The sequence below is a fragment of the Plecotus auritus genome (genome assembly GCF_963455305.1).
Source record: "Plecotus auritus genome assembly, chromosome: 2".
Classification (NCBI taxonomy): Eukaryota; Metazoa; Chordata; class Mammalia; order Chiroptera; family Vespertilionidae; genus Plecotus; species Plecotus auritus.
The window spans coordinates 196,678,590-196,695,387 of NC_137771.1; the positions used below are offsets into that span (position 1 = coordinate 196,678,590).

Here is a 16,798-nt window from a genome sequence, read left to right on the forward strand (position 1 = left end):
CTAGACGGCAGGGACCTAATAAACAAGAGGCTGTCTTATACTAATAAACAAGAGGCTGTCTTAGTAAATATGGTCATTTCAGTATTAAAATACAGTCAGTCCTCATCCTGGCTTAGTTGGATGGAGCATCGTACAGTACACCAAAAGGATTGCAGGTTTGACTCCTGGTCAAGGCACAGGCCTGGGTTATTCTGATCCCCTGTTGGGGAGCACATACAGGAGGCAATCAATTCATGTTTCTCACATTAATGTTTGTCTCTCTTTCCCTTCCTCTCTCTCTAAAATCAATAAACATGTCCTCAGTGAGGATTACAAAAAAAGGTCAATCCTCATTATTCATTGATTCCATATTTGTGAATTTTCCTACTCGCTAAAGTTATTTGCAACCTCAAAATCAATACTCTAGCTGCTTTGGCCGTCATTCATGGTCATGCACAGAGCAGTGAAAGATTTGCGTCATACAACACATGTTTTCTTGGCTGAGGTCAAACAAGGCGATGCTCTGCCTTCTTGTTTCAGTTGTCAAACAGTTAAGTATTTTTCAGTCTTTCAGTGCCACTTTTTCATATTTTTTTTTCACTTTTGTTGGTGACTTGGCTGTTTAAAATGGCTCCCATGGCCTGGCTGTCATGGCTTAGAGGTAGAGCATCACCCCATGAACCAGGAGGTCACGGTTTAATTCTGGGTCAAGGCACATGCCTGGGTTTGATCCCCAGTGTGGCACATGCAGGAGGCAGCCGATCAATGATTCTCTCTCATCATTGATGTTTCTATCTCTCACTCACTCCCCTTTTCCTTCTGAAATCAATAAAAATATATTTTTTAAAATATAAGTAAATAAATAAAATGGCCCCCATAGTGCTATAGTGATGTCCAGTGTTTATAAGCACAAGAAAGCTGTGATGTGCCTTACAGAGAAAATGCATATATTAGATAAGCCTCCTTTGGGCAGGAATTGTAGTGCTGTTGGCTATGAGTTAAATGTTAATGAATTAATATATATTAAATAAGGTTTTTAGACAGAAACACATGTAAAACAAGATTATATATTGGTCAGTTGATGAAAATGTTGTTACCAGAGGCTCACAAGAACCTAAATCTATATTTCCCCTAGGAGCAATGTTTCAATATTTATTGATTTAGCATTCCAGTGATTTCACTAAAATTGACTATATTGCCAGATCATTTGATTCCATATCCAAATCTTACGTGAATGTAGTATATGGTGGTAGTTAAAGCAGTGATTGCAGAGCCAAAGAGCCAATCTTGGCTTTCTGACTTGCTGTGTGATTTGGGGAAATTAACTTTTCTCTGCTATTTTCCACATCTAAAAATGTAGATCAAAGAATAGTTGTGAATGATTACCAGGGGCTGGGTTGGGGGAGGGGACTAACCAAAAAAGGCAAGAGGAAACTTTTAGAATGAGGCAAATATTCTGTATCTTGATTATAGTGGTAATAACACCTATGCTCTTTGAAGAACGCCTATGTTCTTCAAAAATCATAACTAAAAAAGGTACATTTTACTTTCTATAAATTACAACTTAAAAAATCTGAGGTTTAAAACAGTAACAATCAAGGTCAAGATGAAAGGAATAATACACATAAAACATTTAATGTATCTCCTGCTTAGATACTCTTTAAACTTTAGCAATCATTCTAGTAACAATAGACAAGAAAAGGTTAGGTGGTGTAAGGAAAAGCATAAACTAGGATTCTAATCTGGCTCTTTCTATATTAGCTAGAGGCTGAGCTCTATACAGAAGTTCACTTGTTTATTGTAAAGGTTAAGTTAGACCAGTGGTCAGCAAACTGCGGCTCACATGCGGCTCTTTGGCCCCTTGAGTGTGGCTCTTCCACAAAATACCACGGCCTGGGCGAGTCTATTTTGAAGAAGTGGCGTTAGAAGATGTTCAAGTTTAAAAAATTTGGCTCTCAAAAGAAATTTCAATCGTTGTACTGTTGATATTTGGCTCTGTTGACTAATGAGCTTGCCGACCACTGAGTTAGACGGTATGTGTGAAATACCTGTGAAAACTGTAGAGCCACAGAGGAGTGTGAGAAATGGGACAATTCATGAGAGCAAAGCAGTATCACAGGGCTACATACACTGGGGTGTGGAGGTCACCCTTTCCACGGTAAGAAAATGTGGTGCGTTGTGAAAAGGGGAGCACATCTCTTTTAACAGCGTTGGTCCTTAAGCCTATATACGTCTCTATTGGCTCCATGTCGATTTTGAAGGCAACCCAACTGCCCTAAAGAGGTATGGACATGCCCCTCAATGGAATGCCGACGCCAGGACGAAAGAAGAGATGAGCGCGGCAGGACCCTCTTCTGGACTGGACAATGTGGTAGGAGTCAGGCAGCATTCACTTCCACAACTTCCTAACAGCCTCTGGAGGAAGGAGTGAGTGAGGCCATTGCACTGCCGCATTTTACTTCAAGGACGTCTTATGAGTCCCCACCCCTGAGCGCGCTGCTGCCTCCAACGGGGCACCCAGAGGCGGTCGCTGCCATGAGCTCATCAGGGGAGGCTGAGGTCCCAGGAGGAGCCGACCGTGCTGAGCTGGGTAATAAAATACTGCATTTCGGCTCTTCCTCGAGGAACAGCGTGGGCTTGACTAACGAGCGCCAAAGTTTGAATCCAATTTTGAAATCCCAATCCCGTGGGACCCCGTTGAATTTGTTCGCCTCTAGAGGTCGGACAGCCGTCACGTGAGAACAGACACGCCCCTGAGGGCTGGGCCCAACCGGCACGTGGTTTGGTTCCCGTTAACTTCGACTGAAACCCCAACACAACGAACCTAAAAGTTTGAGGGAGCAAGTTTCCTTGGCAGCGAGTTTACTCTCAGCAACCAGCCTCCAGAAAGTGCTCTTCACGCCGGAAGTGCACTAATCCGCAGCACGTGGGGTTGCCAGGGCGCTCTTCACGTGACTGGGCAGGGCCTCGGGAACCTTGTAGCCAATGGTAGCCCGAGGGGGCGGTGCCTGTGACGCGCCGGACCTATCCCGGAAGTGGGGCTGAGGTGGGGGCGGGAAAGGGCGGGAGGCCGGGGTGTGGAAAGTGTGGCGGCCCCGCCCCGTGTCTTGGAACTGCTGCGGCCGCCACCGCTCCCTCCGCTGCAGCTGTAGGGGACCCGCGCCGGTGCGCAGAGGAAAGGCACTCTTTCTTTGCTGAAAGGTGAAAACCTAGGGAAAAACTGGTAGGGCTGGGACCGGAGCAAGGCAGGTTAGGGGAAGGCGGCCGGAGCCGAGTCCTAACGAGCGAAGGAGGAAGGATAGATGGGGGAACCGAGGCGAGCGCGGGACCCGCCTGAGCGAAGGCCCATGTGGGGCCGGGCCGGACTGGGGATGCCCCCCGGACAAGGGGGCGCCTGAGAGACGGGGGCTACCGCGCCGGGGTCTGGGGGCGGAGTGCAATGCTCGAGGGTTGGGCGCTGCTGGTCGGGTCCTGTTATCCCCATTCTTCGCGGGGGCGTGCGGCCTGGGCTGGGTCCCCGCAGTGGAGATCAGGGCGGCGGCGGCGGAGGGCCGGGTGGTGGTGCGGCGCGGTGCGGGAAGGTCGCCGGGTTCTCCCGCGGTGGGACGACCGGGCTGGGCTTTGCTGCTCCCTGCGCGAGTGAGCGCCCAGGGGGCATTCCCCACGCCAGCGAGCTCCTCTGCGACTTCCCACCCACCTCCCGACTGGTGGATGGAAAAGTTTGCAGAGGCCGGACTTAGAAAGTGTCCACTGTTCTTGGGTGGGTATTCTATTAATGCCAACAGTGATACATCTGCGATGCTTGGCACGTAACCTGTCCGAACGGAGATGTTTCCTTACCTGTGTGCCCGTTGTTAAAAAGCAAACACAAACTTTTTGCGCAGTTCCTTGGAAAAGCTACCATCTCCCCAGCCCACCCATGGCGGATGAAATTGATTTCACTACTGGCGATGCTGGGGCCTCCAGCACGTACCCTATGCAGTGCTCGGCCCTGCGCAAAAACGGCTTCGTGGTGCTCAAGGGACGACCATGCAAAATAGTGGAGATGTCAACTTCCAAAACTGGAAAGCACGGTCATGCCAAGGTGGGTGCCCTTCCAGGTCTGTTTTTGCGTTGAGATTTTTTATCATCTATTACAGCACATGAGGCTTCTATACTTACAACTTTGTAATAAGCACTTTTTTTTTTTTCCTTCCCACAATTCCTGGGAGATCTGCTATTACTTTGAATTCTGAAAAGTAGCATTTCCTTCTTGGGCCCTTAAAACGTTTCATGAATTGGGAATTGAAACTTTCCTAGTGACTTAGAAGATCTGTTCAGTTTACAAATGAGAAAACCTGTTCCAACATAATTCTAAAACCTGACTTCATATGCCCTCTATTAATTTAATGACTGGACTGCATATGATTTGGGTCTTGATATATCATGATAACGTTTAGTTGCTCACTGCTTCTCAATTTTATGTCTATCTTTTTTTTTAAGACAGTAAAATTAGATGACCTTGGAAGGAGAAAGAATCTGTCAAAATCAGCATTGATATTGTGCTCTTGTGTATGTAATGAGTGATATACTTGGCAAAGTTTAAACAGGTTTTCTGTTCTCCCTTCTCTGTCAGGTTCACCTTGTTGGAATTGATATTTTCACGGGCAAAAAATATGAAGATATTTGCCCTTCTACTCACAATATGGATGTTCCAAATATTAAGAGAAATGACTACCAAGTAAGTTCCAATTTCCTTTAGAATGCTGCTTGTTTCTTACAGGTGTAAATATCAATTGTAATTTATCAAAAACCAGGAATAGTTTGGAGGTTTTTCAAATGAATTATTAGGCACTATTTATACTAGAAATTGGAGAGATAGTGCCATTTAACAGTTATACCTTATCTAGAATTATTGCTAGTTTGCTATTTTAACATTCTTGCATTTTTAAAAAGTTGAAAACTTATTTCTCAGACTAAATGATTGTATATTGTGGCTGAATAGGTTTAATTTTTAGTAAAATTACTGTTCTGTTTGTAAAATATTTCAAATTTATGTAACTCCCTCCCAGATGCCTTATTTCTTTTCACTTATCAGACCTAAGATTTTCAAGACATTATTGGAATTCATGTTTCAGCAACCAACTTTGTGTATTAATGAAATGTGAGTCAGAAGTTGGTATTCTTAAATAGGGAAATAAGTTGACATCCTTAAATATAAAGGATAAAATACATAATCACTGAATATGGTGAAGAAAATACAAAAATATATAGTTGTTTTATTTATATTCAGTGACCATGCTGTGACCTTTTGTTAAATTACAGGTATAAACTTCAAACTTTAGTTCCAATTATACATTTGGATAGGTCAAGTTTAATGATAGCATTTGTTGTTTGGAGTATTGCTAGTAACCAAACCACTGACCTCATAGGATGTGGAAGCTCAGATTAATCATAACTAAAGTCTTTCTTGGAAGTCTTCAATTTCTGTTATCAAGCATACCATATATAGAACTCTTTTCTGTTCATTTTATATAGTGAGAAATAAAAGTTCACACTGTGACACTTAGATTTGTTTTATCCAGTTTAAACTGCTTTCTTTCTATACCTTTTGTTGTATTGCATAATTTTTGTTGTTGTTAATCCTCACCCGAGGATATTTTTCCATTGATATTTAAAGAGGGTGGAAGGGAGGAGGAGAGACACAGAGAAATATCAATGTGAGAGAGATACATTGATTAGTTGCCTCCAGCCAACCCGGGCCTGGGATTGAGCCTGCAACCGAGGTATGTGCCCTAGACTAGAACTGAACCAGAGACCCTTTAGTCCTCAAGCTGATGCTCTATCCACTGAGCCAAACTGGCTAGGGCATTGTATTACACAATTTTTTTAAAATGTCACCATCAACTGCAATTACCCAATGATTTCCTTTTACTCTTTGTCCACATGTCAACATATTTTTACATGGTTTGAATCTATAAGCAGTTTTATATTTACATTTCCCCACTTATCATAAGTGTTTTATAGGTAGCTTCAGATTCTTTGTAGAATTTTGAATTGTCTTAGTATAATAATAGTAAATGTTTTTTGATGTTGTTTCTTTATTTTTTTAGTCAGGTAGGTCTGAATTTGGATCCAGTACTGCTTTCTAACTGGATGACGTTGGATAAATTATGAAACCTCTCTGAACTTCAGTCTTCCCATCTACAAAAGAGGGATAATGTGAAGGTTAAATTAGAAATTGTATTCCAATAATTACCTAAGAGATATACACCCAAAAGTAGTTCTTTTCTGCTCTCCCTTTTTCTATATAAAAACTTCATGTAACCATTCCATTATTCTTAAAGCACCTAATTTAGACATATAATAGGTGCTCAATAAACATTTTTTAAATGCATATCTAATTACTCATTGAGATGAGGATAGTGCCAACTAAGGCTAAGCTTAGAATTTTGCCAACAGTAGATTTCAGTTTTTATCTTTAATATGTGAGTGCTTAGGTTATTTGATATTCATTATATTCATTACTATGCATTCAACATAGAAGGCTTTTGCCTTTGAGTAGTTCAGAAAGATGGCATCAGTAGTTCAGATAATTTCTACTGAGATGAAAAGAGCCAGTCATAGATTGAACTCAAGATTTAACATCAAGGAAAAATTTGGTGTGAGTCTTATTTTGGGCTATAGCAGGACCCATACTAGGATGAGGGGAATGAGGTGAGTGAATCCCTTCCCTAGAGCACAAAATTTAAATAAAGACAGGACAAACAACAATGTCAAGCCACACTGGAGCCTAAGGCAAAAGGTAAAACCACTAATTCTGATTCTCTTTTTTTTTTTATTTTGATATTTTGTTCATCATGGAATTTTTTGCATTAATTCTAATTTATAAAAACACCGCATTGCCCAACCGTAATGGCTCAGTGGTTGAGCGTCGATCATAGTTCAATTCCCAGTCAGGGCACATGCCCAGGTTGCAGGCTGGATCCCCAGTGTGGGGCATGCAGGAAGCTGTCCATCAATGATACTCTGATCATTGGTGTATCTATCTCTCTTCCTCTCTTTTCCTCTCTGAAATCAATAAAAATATATTTTAAAAAACACCACATTAGCCCAGCCAGTGTAGCTCAGTGGTTGAGCATCGACCTATAAACCAGGAGGTTATGGTTCAACTCCCAGTCAAGGCACATGCCCTGGTTGCGGGCTTAACCCCACTGGAGGTCGTGCAGGAGGCAGCCAATCATTGTTTCTCTTTCATCATTGATGTTTCTATATCTCTCCCTTCCTCTCTGAAATCAATAAAAATATATTTAAAAAACAAAAAGCCACTACATTAAAATATTTATCTGATCACTGATGTTTCTTTTTGGCACGACCTTCAATTTTGCACCCAAGACAAGTGCCTCACTCTAGTCCTAGCCTTTGGTATGTAGCTTGGATAAGAGAATGACTCAAGCCAGACAAATCCTTGCTTTGGCACTTACTGTGTGACATTGGTTGGCAAGTTACTTAACCTCTTGCCTGCCTTTATTTATAAAATGGGGATAATAATGAACTCCTCATGGGATTGCTGTGAAGTTTAATTAATCAATACTTAGAATAGTGCCTTGCAGAGTATGTACTCAGTGATCACATCTTTCTTTATCAAGTCACTGTAGAATATTTATTCCTTTTCATTTAAAAAAATTAACTCTGTAAGCCTTTCCAATTATAGTGCTATCCAAGTGCCTTGATTAAATGTCTACTTTTATTATTTGGCTACATGTAGTCCTTTATATTTGCTTTATTTGGTATTTCAAGTGGAATTTGGCAGTCAGCTAAAGTGAAATATGTATATGTGTATATATATTCATTATAATAAGTAAAAAGTAAACCTTTGTTTAGGAAAAGAAATGTATTAATATTTACAATTTTAACTTTTTATATATTTTAAAATAAGTTCAGAATGAAAGAATAATTGTTTCCTGACTTTTCTGTCATTTCATTTTTTTTTTTTAGCCATAGCACTCTATAAAGAGAAACTTCCCTTAATCAATTTTTGTTGTTTGTTTACCCTATGGTACAGTATATAATAGGAAAGGCAGTATAAATGCTTGGTTCTTTTCCTTTAATTACCGGTTTTCAAATTGAGTTGGTTCCGTAGTATTCACTGAATATAATCAATCAAATGCGTCTTTCACTATGAACTTTAAACATATTTGTATTTCAATTCATTGTAGTTATTATCCTTACCAGTTCTCAAACTATTCTATCTTTGGCCAGGGGGCTCTTATTCAGGTAAGCTTCAGAGAGTCCCTGTAATATAGACCTAGTGGTCCTTAGTAGCACCATGCTTTCTAGTGTAAATGGTGGCTCCAGGTTCATCTTGTAGACTTCCTGCTCTGGACCTGGAATTATTCATTTTTCCAAGGAACCCTATGGAGAGAAATAGCACCATACATGAGATTCTTTTAGTAAGAAAAATAAACGCAAATACTGGTACTGGTATTTTGAGGACATAATATTTCATTTGTTAGCAGCTTGATACACCACTATTACAAGTTTTCTGACCCTATTCTCTCACATCTGCCTGCTTGCTAATAACAAATAATTATATACTCTTACTACTCCACTCCAAAAAAAAAAAAAATGGTTCAAAACATTTTAAATTTATCACATGAGTAGATTTGTTTAACAATGGAAGGAAATATTTAGAATTGACTTATAACTGCCTCCTCACTATCCTTCTTTCTAACTCTATAGCATCAGAGAGGACTTTGAGAGAAGATGAGGAAAAATTGCACAAAAATATGCTTAAAACTCAACATGACACCCTTATCTTTTTGTTGTTGTTATTGCAAATTTTTTTAAAAAGGGAAAATTCTATCTAGAGTGGAAAAATGTGGCAGCTACTCCTTTAGCCAAGTGATCAAAGTTAATCTCACAAGTAATAGCACAAATTGAAATCATCTGCCTTCTGATGTGATCTTCTGAGGACACATCACTTATGTAGTATTCCTTCCAAAAATGTATTACCTGAATTATGAGGAAACAAACCCAAAATGAGGAATGTTCTATAATACAGTGAATCTGTGCTCTCCAAAAACATCAATGTCAGAAAAGACAAGGGTAAGGAATTGTTGAATTTCAAGGAGACTGAGCTGATATGATCCTAGAATTGGGAGGAAAAATGTCTATCAAAGACAATATTGGGACAATTGGCAAATTTGACTGTGGACTATATATTGAATAATATTTTAGCAATGTTGACTTTCCAGATTTTGAAGATTAAACTGGTTATATAAGAGTATGTCTTTGTTCTTAGAAACACAGTGAAGTATTTATTGCTAAAGAGTCCTGTGTGAAACATATTCTCAAATGGTTCAGTAAAAGTAAGAAAAGAATAGGAATGTATAATATTTATTTTATATACTCTATATATACAGAGAAAAATGAATGTGTGGTTAAATGTTAACAATGGATGGATTTAGGTAAAAGATATGTGATTTTCTAACTTTTCTGTATATTAAAAAAATTTTAGTCCAGCTGGTGTGGCTCAGTAGTTGAGCATTGACCTGTGAACCTATGATGGCTCGATTCCCAATCAGGGCACATACCCAGATGGTGGCCTCGATCCCCAGTGAGGGGCATGCAGGAGGCAGCTGATCAATGATTCTCTCTCATCATTGATGTTTCTATCTATCCCTCTTCTTTCCTCTCTGAAATCAATAAAAAACATATCTTTTAAAAATTAAATAACTTATATAAGAAAGCTAAAATAATTCCTTTTCATTATTTAATTTTATTTTTTCTATAGCTGTTTTCTTAAGTTTTTAATTATATTTCATAAAACTATTTATTTTAATAAGATATTATATAAATACATTTTTACATTTTGTCTTGTTTTATATATTTTTATATTTGAAATGCTTTATTTTTCATCCTAGTATTTTATGAATTTTTGGCAAAAAATAAAGTACAACCATTATATAAATAAATATCAAAATACCAGTATTATTATTAGGCTTCTATATTTCAGTCACTAATGGCAGTGGGAATCTTTAAATCTTTAAATCGACAAGTTCCACTTCAGGGAATTGCTAAAAGAATGAAAATAAAAAAGATCTGCCTTGTAAGCCTGTAGTTAATTGTTTAAAAATTAAACTTCTACCTCAACCTCCTTATTCCCTGCTCCTCTGTCAACCACCTCACAAATGTTTGAGGGACATAAAGATTAATTAAAAGTGTTTGTGGTTGCTTTGGAAGACGTTTAGGTTTTGTTTTTGTTTTTGAGATTTTAGACATGTGTAAAACTGGTATCTCCTGCGGTCCTTGGGGTTAGTGTAGAAAGTCATAGCTTTGGTAGTGCCATAGAGGAGAGGTTTGAAACTCTACCCCTACAGTGTGATGTGTTATAGTAGTGAAAGGACTCCACAACCATGTCTTTAACACCTTCTGTGTATGTTAATGTTAACATCTAGTATTCAGGGTGATTGCCTTCTATAAATCCTGTTAGAGTTCTAGGCACACTGATGGTATACCAGTACATGCTTTTAGAATAATGAATACAGCCTGGCTGTTTTCTCATGCCTATAATAAAAGAAATCTATTCTAATAAAAGGGTAATATGCTAATTAGACCTGGAGACGGTCGTCCGGTGATTAATGGTGGAGTGCAGGCCAGGTGGGAAACACCTGCCTTTGCTCTGCCATTGATCCCAGAGCCCCAGCAGGGTGGCCAGGGCCTCAGTGTGGGTGGGGATCAATGGTGAGTCCAGGCCTGGTGGGAAGGGCCTCTCTCTGCTCTGCCATTGATCTCAGAGCCCAAGCCTGGTGGGCAGGGCCTCCCTGTGGGCAGGGATTAATGGCAGAGCACAGGCCAGGTGGGAAATGACTGCTCTGCTCTGCCATTGATTGCAGAGCCCCAGCAAAGTGGGCAGGACCTCCCTCTGTGCATCATTGATCACAGCCCTGGCAGGGTGGGCAGGCTGGCGGGGGGGGGGGGGGGGAGGGGCGGGGGGCGGGCAGGCAGTTGGGGGCAATCAGGCCAGCAAGGCGGGGAAAGTTGGGGGCGAGAAGGCCAGCGGGGGTGGCGAGAAGGCCAGCAGGCAGAATGGTTAGGGATGATTAGACAGGCAGGCAGGTGAGCGGTAAGGAGCCAGCAGTCGCGGATTGCTAGAGGGATGTCCCAGATTGGAGAGGGTACAGGCTGGGCTGAGGGACAACCCCCCCCTCCCCCGCACACAAATTTCGTGCACCAGGCCACTAGTTCAGTTATATCAAAACTGTGGCTTCTTGCAAATTAGGTTGATACCTGAGTTTGTTTCATTTTGTTATCAACAGCCAGTGTTTGTCTTTCTTTAAAAATCTGGTGGTATTAAGCAATGAGTTGGAGACTAAAATTTTTCCACTTTGTTCATAATCAAACTAAAATACACATTGTTTGTAATTGTGAAAAACTAACCTTCGTGCCCATCAATGGGAAAATGATTAAATCAGTTACAGTGTATCTATGCAGTTGTAAAGTGGTTAAAGGGACTAAGGTAGGTCCATATTTTCCAATTTGGAAAGAGTTCTAAGATATGTTATTAAGTGAAAATAACTTGCTGAAAAATACTTGTACTATTTATGTTTCTTTAAATAATTATATTTATAGTGTGTACATAAATGCAAATGCTTCAGGTTACATTATAAAGAAGCCTAAACTATTTAATAATGCAGAGACTTGGGCACAGGGGAAGTGCAGGGAGGAGTGAATTTATACTTTTAGTCTATACATATTTTATAGTTTTATGTGTCTAACATTTTTTAAGCATGAAGAATATATTAATGTATTACTGTGTACTTATACTAATTAATGTGGATTGCAACTTGACTATGTAAATATTACAAAGGAGTGAATATAATCTCATCAGTGCAAATATAATTCCTTTCAATAGCTGATATGCATTCAGGATGGTTACCTTTCCCTGCTGACAGAAACTGGTGAAGTTCGTGAGGATCTAAAGCTGCCAGAAGGTGAACTAGGCAAAGAAATAGAAGGAAAATACAATGCAGGTGAAGATGTACAGGTAAAGACCTATGGGAGGATTATTTTTTAAAACTATTTTATAAAAATTTGGCTTCATCTAGTTTGCATAAAATACTTACATGAAGGTAGTTTTTAAATACTGCCAATATGTTGAAAATGATGTCTATAAAGCAGTTTTCCTATAATATCCTTAAAGACCCATTACCAAAGAAAGTATCAGAGTTAAATTTTTTGCTACATAGACATTGTCCCCCTCAAATTTGTTTTAAAGATCAATATCTGAGCTATCTGTTTTTAGTATAAGAATGTTTTGGAAATACATAACATCCAGTAAGTATTAAAACATTTATAGCTCTTACTCTCCCTGTTCCCTGGAAGTTGTCTAAAAACCACAATTTGAGAAATTTCTCCTTGGGAACTATAAAGAAAGATTATTTGATCTTTCCAAAGTTAATATGTATAAAATATCCAGGAATATACAGTATATAATGAATTAAACATATCTTATATATGTCTGGCCTTCTGAAGAACTTTTGCTTGCATTTTTCCTTCTAGGTGTCTGTCATGTGTGCAATGAGTGAAGAATATGCTGTAGCCATAAAGCCCTGCAAATAAATGGGAGCATCAGGCATGACAAACTGTTTAGGTCTGAATCAACTACAGATCTCAAGTTTGGTTCTAAGTTGTCACCAAAGCTATGGCCTTCAGAAGCAACCTCATTTATCTTCTAATTGTTTTGAAATTGTGCTGAGTTAGTTTTGCACGCAATTAGTAATTTAAAAAAATAATCACGATGTATAATTCTTTTTTTTTGTAGGTATTTTTTTTATAACATTCCTGTGGTTGTCAGTGTGTGAGTCCAAGGAACAGTCCAAGAAGTCCACAGATGTGATTTGAGTATACCATTCGTGAATTTTAGTTAAGTGATAAATAAACCAGGGTTTTAAATCAAACAATGTAGCATCCAGTGGTATCAAAGTACCACATTTAAGTTGAATTGTGCTGTATTAATTTCAGACCTAACATATAGAGTAAGTAGATAATAGATTGGAATTGTCACAGTTTCAGCTGATGTGTGGCAAGCACAAATTCTTAAACAAAAATCATGTTATCAAAAGGTGTCAGTGCATTACCCTGTATTACCTTGGTCTTACTGTTCTTTGCCAAACTGTTGGCCGACTTAATATAAACCTTATATATGGTGATTTTTATACCTGCATCATATTGTAAAGAAGACACAGGGACAGTGGCAAAATGGGTTGGTTAAAGCTATAGTTTTTTAACTGAGGCCTTTGTAATCAGAAAGCTTCTAGTTGTACTTTTGCTTTCAACTGTTGGTCTCTCTCTCTCTCTCTCTCTCTCTCTCTCTCTCTCTGTATTTAAAATAGTGACTTGCTTTGTAAGGTACTATGTAGTGCTTTTAATTATGTTGATAAATATTATTTATAGTAGTCATTCCTTTCCAAGCATTTGTAAGTAGATGTTTTTAACATCAAAATATTTATGTCAGACAAAAACTGGAAATTCTAACTTCATATTGACTTGAAACATTTGTTAAATTATGTACATTTTTTTTCTAGAATGAAATGAAAATGAATTATGGAAGAAAAGTTACTTTATGTGATAATCATTAAGAAGTACTTATATGTATTTTTTCTGATTGTCACATGACTTAATTCAGTTACTCATGTGAAATATAACTAGGAAGAAATTCTGTAAAACAGAATTATTTTAAAAAGTGTTTTAGGTGACTGCTACATTTCTGTTCACATACACCTTATTTCCAGAATTCTAAACATTGTCATAGGGTTTGTGAGGACCTTTGACTCAGTAACGGTTCCAGGGGTCCTCAAACTTTTTAAACAGGGGGCCAGTTCACTGTCCCTTAGACCGTTGGAGGGCCAGACTATAGTTTAAAAAAAAAAAACTATGAACAAATTCCTATGCGCACTGCGGGCCCGGGACAAGTCGGCTACTAAGGACAGGCATCGGCACGCAGCAGGCCGGATAAATGTCCTTGGTGGGCCGCATGTGGCCCGCGGGCCGTAGTTTGAGGACCCCTGAGGGTAACCATTATGTTGGAGTGAAACTCAGAACAAAATTACTGTTTCAGAATACCTCCATTTTCTATGACTGATTATGAGACCTCTCCCATCATGCTTTGACTTATACAAGGCCTTTATTCCTATCATCTAGAAGAAAATATGTGATACTGCAACTAATTTAATCAGTGGCTGGAAATAGCATTAAAAACAGAAGATCCCAAAGTTTTAGTTGCTTAATTTGCTCATACTTTTAAATCTTTTGTTAGCCTCAGCAAACCCATTTGGAGAAGAAGCAAGATACTTTAAAGAAATGCAAAGAGAATTCTAAAGCACAAGAAATATTGAGGTTGCAAATTAATCATTTTTAGTGCAGCATTTTAACTTTTGCCCATCTAAAGCACAATTAGGAATTAGACTAAATTGTTCACAATATTCCATTTCAGTATCTACTGCATACTGCTCTTGTTTTTTAGTATTTTATAATGTGTGTCTTATTTGCTACTGGTTAGCATTATTACCCACAGGAATTCTAGAAAGTTATCCAGCTGTGCTGCTTGCTGGTCATGCATATGACCCCAGTTAACCATATTAGTTCTGGTTTGTATTAATTCTGGGTCAGCATGCCTTTGTTCTTCCTAACTTGTCAAACTTCACATAAATATATTTTCAATTGCAAGGTAAGTATATATATATAAATTATAATAATGCATCTCTATCTTCATACTTTGAATGGCAAAAGCTATTTATGCACAAATAATTCATTTTAAGTACTATAAAGAAGTGTAAATACTTTTCTGACATGTAAGTATAGATTTTAAAGATACGGGACTGTTTATTTTCACATAAGTCAATATGTTTCTCTAGAACAAAATATTTCATTTAGTAAAGCTTTGTAAATTGTATTAAAAAGAAGCAAAGAAACATTTTTTAACATAAAACAGAAGTGACTTCATTCTTTTTTGACATCAGAGATGTTAAAAGTTGATTCCTAGTATTTGTTGTACTTTGTTGCAGTAAATGGTAAATATCACAAGTACCATGTATGAAATGTAGACTATCATGTTGGTAAGGTTATACAGTGATACATCATATTTGTGTTCAGGCATTTCACCAGTTTATACACAACAGCAATTTTAGACATTGTATCATCTCATGGCACACATAAACTAATTACTAAAATTCTGCAGCACGCCAAAAAAATATGTTTTTTGCTGACCTGGTTAAAAAAAAGTATAATTTTGATTCATTCCCAACCGACAACTACTGTTGTGTTGGCTGTTGTCATTTTCTTCATTTGATAATCTAAGGGAAAAGTGGTCATTGCCCCTGACCAAATAGTTGAATATTGTATGTTTTAAAAGTTCTTGCGACACACTGGTTGAAGATCGCTGATATACAATATTATATTAACAAGTGGAATATGTGTTTCTTTATAGAACATTTTATTTGTACTGTGAAGACTTTGTTATACCTTATTTGCTATAAAGTTGTATACCCTCTAAAATAGATCAAATCTTTGCTAGTTTGACTTAGCATTCGCATCATAACATAATTATGATGTTTCTTTCCTGCTCCCTTCCAAGGGCTGTCAGTCACTTGAAATTGTTGCTAACCAAGCTCTTGAATCAGTTTCCACTGATACAAAATTCCTTACCAATGCTTTATAACAGTTACCAAAACTCTGCTGCAGCCAGAGCATGATATATCATTAACAGATGCTGCAATAAAATGTTTAGTCTATAAAATTAGGGACACAGTGTTTCATTATTATAGCACAATGTGTGTGCATTTGCACACACAGCTTTGTAGGTTTGTTGTTTTTTTTACAAAGTCTTTCCAATTCTTAAAAGTACTGTAGTATGGTAGTGCCTCAAATGTTGGTTTTTGTTTTTTTAATTTACGACTTTTTCAGAATTTGTTTTTGTACTTTTAAGGTTTCTCAATTAGATTATTTCTAGTTGAGCTGTAATTTGAATGCATTGTTCTCAGGGCTGTTTGTGCTAAGAGTTCAAGTTTCATTATTTTAAAGATAACTGCCTAAAAATATATTGCAGAATTTTCCCAAATTGCAATACATACAAATAAAAAAATCCTTAATATCAACATACTTAAACTATATGCTAAGTATTCAAGAAAAAATGGGGACATTAGTGACAACTATACTGGAATTTTGCCATATATATATTTTTTTTCATTTTAGAATACAGTTTGATAGTCTTATCTTAGAACCCTATCCTTAATGATACATCTGAAAACATTTCTTTAGCATGGACCCCAAAGATAGTTTCAGTCAGACATTGATGTAGTTAGTGGTTCTCAAACATATTTAGGGACAACAGATCAAAATTCATAATGTTTGTTTAGGTACACATTAAAATGTTTACATACTGAATTCTATTATCTGAACTAGGAACAGATTTACTATGAGAAAATATGGCTCTTAGGAAGTGTAAGAGCAAACTATAGGTATATTTCCATAATTAGTACATTAAACTGTCCAATGGCTTAAAATTTTCTATCATTTAGGCATAATATTTCACAGTTTTCAAGCCCTTTTTCTTCTAGCATTCAGACAAGTAGTAGGCAACAAAGCCTGAAGAAAAATTTATTGTGGAAAATTTTAAAATTGAGAAAATTCAATTTATTACCTTTAATCTATTAAATGTTTTCTTTCTGAATTGGGTATCATTATTGGATTTTAGCAGGGAACATTTGGATTTAGCTTACGGAACACAGATGTTCTGTGGGAAGGAACATGACTTGAAGTTATTATATAATTTAATATT

The 16,798-nt window shown here is 37.8% G+C and overlaps 1 protein-coding gene across 1 annotated transcript; it reads left to right on the plus strand.

Annotated features, from left to right (window-relative positions):
• The first annotated feature begins 3,011 nt into the window (after positions 1-3,011).
• EIF5A2 (eukaryotic translation initiation factor 5A2) lies at positions 3,012-16,091 on the plus strand. Its single transcript, XM_080654077.1, has 5 exons — positions 3,012-3,180; positions 3,864-4,063; positions 4,595-4,699; positions 11,876-12,007; positions 12,523-16,091. The coding sequence occupies exons 2-5, from the start codon at positions 3,899-3,901 to the stop codon at positions 12,580-12,582; spliced, it is 462 nt and encodes a 153-aa protein (XP_080510203.1). The 5' UTR covers positions 3,012-3,180; positions 3,864-3,898; the 3' UTR covers positions 12,583-16,091.
• Positions 16,092-16,798: the final 707 nt, after the last annotated feature.

What these genes read in the sequence shown, in the direction of transcription:
- EIF5A2 (XM_080654077.1), top strand. Translation starts at nt 3,899, where the DNA reads ATGGCGGATGAAATTGATTTCACTACTGGCGATGCTGGGGCCTCCAGC. An exon ending in GAAAGCACGGTCATGCCAAG is followed by an intron (nt 4,064 to 4,594) that starts GTGGGTGCCCTT and finishes CTTCTCTGTCAG; the next exon opens with GTTCACCTTGTTGGAATTGA. An exon ending in ATGCAGGTGAAGATGTACAG is followed by an intron (nt 12,008 to 12,522) that starts GTAAAGACCTAT and finishes TTTTCCTTCTAG; the next exon opens with GTGTCTGTCATGTGTGCAAT.